The sequence below is a fragment of the Asparagus officinalis genome, chromosome 3, assembly GCF_001876935.1.
Source record: "Asparagus officinalis chromosome 3, Aspof.V1, whole genome shotgun sequence".
Classification (NCBI taxonomy): Eukaryota; Viridiplantae; Streptophyta; class Magnoliopsida; order Asparagales; family Asparagaceae; genus Asparagus; species Asparagus officinalis.
Window position 1 is genome coordinate 72,457,271 of NC_033796.1, and position 691 is coordinate 72,457,961.

Sequence of the window (691 nt, forward strand, 5' to 3'; positions counted from 1 at the left end):
TCACGGTCCATGATATATTTTTTGGTTAGGTTAGCTGTTCCGTTAGCCCTTTAGGACTACAACTACCTGCCAACAAAACTAAAAGGCCATAGGCCTTCGGCTTGTGGGCTTTTCAGCCCATTGAGAAATAAAGCAGCGATCTTTAAATTTGCTGATGTCTACTTGAAAGGATTAAAAAGTTTAATACAAGTTTAAAAATAGTTTTTTATAAGTTTAAATTACTAAAAATAAATTAGAAATAATTTTATAATTGTAAATATAAGTTTAACAAATTAAAAAGATAAAAAAAAAAGTTGGTAGGCCAGATCAGACCCGGCCCATACATAGGCGTGTTGTGAATTGGGCTAGGTTCGTCACAGACCTGAAATCAGAAAAATAAGTCCGATCTATTTTGACCCGACATGGCCTAGATTAGACCGTGCCAGGCCTCAAAGCCGGCAAGCCAGGTCACGGGCGGGAACGATTCCGGCCCACGCGCGTCCCTACCCCAAACATGAGAACCGTACTATCAAAACTCCATAACAAACCTTATTTACTTATTACCATTTTTACCCCTCAAATTTCTCTCTCAAAAGCAAGTTCCACCTTTCACCCCTCAACACGCTCTCAGATCTCCTCTCCATTCGGATCTACCGTATCCACCCACCCGCGTACCCGTCTACCCGCCGCCATGTACATGGCCTACGGCTGG

At 42.1% G+C, this 691-nt stretch overlaps 1 protein-coding gene across 1 annotated transcript in view; it reads left to right on the forward strand.

Annotated features, from left to right (window-relative positions):
• The window catches only part of LOC109834322 (RAB6A-GEF complex partner protein 1-like), a 41,142-nt gene continuing 41,008 nt past the window's right edge, over positions 558-691 (forward strand). The window contains 1 exon segment of the mRNA XM_020402321.1: positions 558-690. Within this exon segment, the coding sequence (XP_020257910.1) occupies positions 671-690 (20 nt within the window). The 5' untranslated portion in view covers positions 558-670.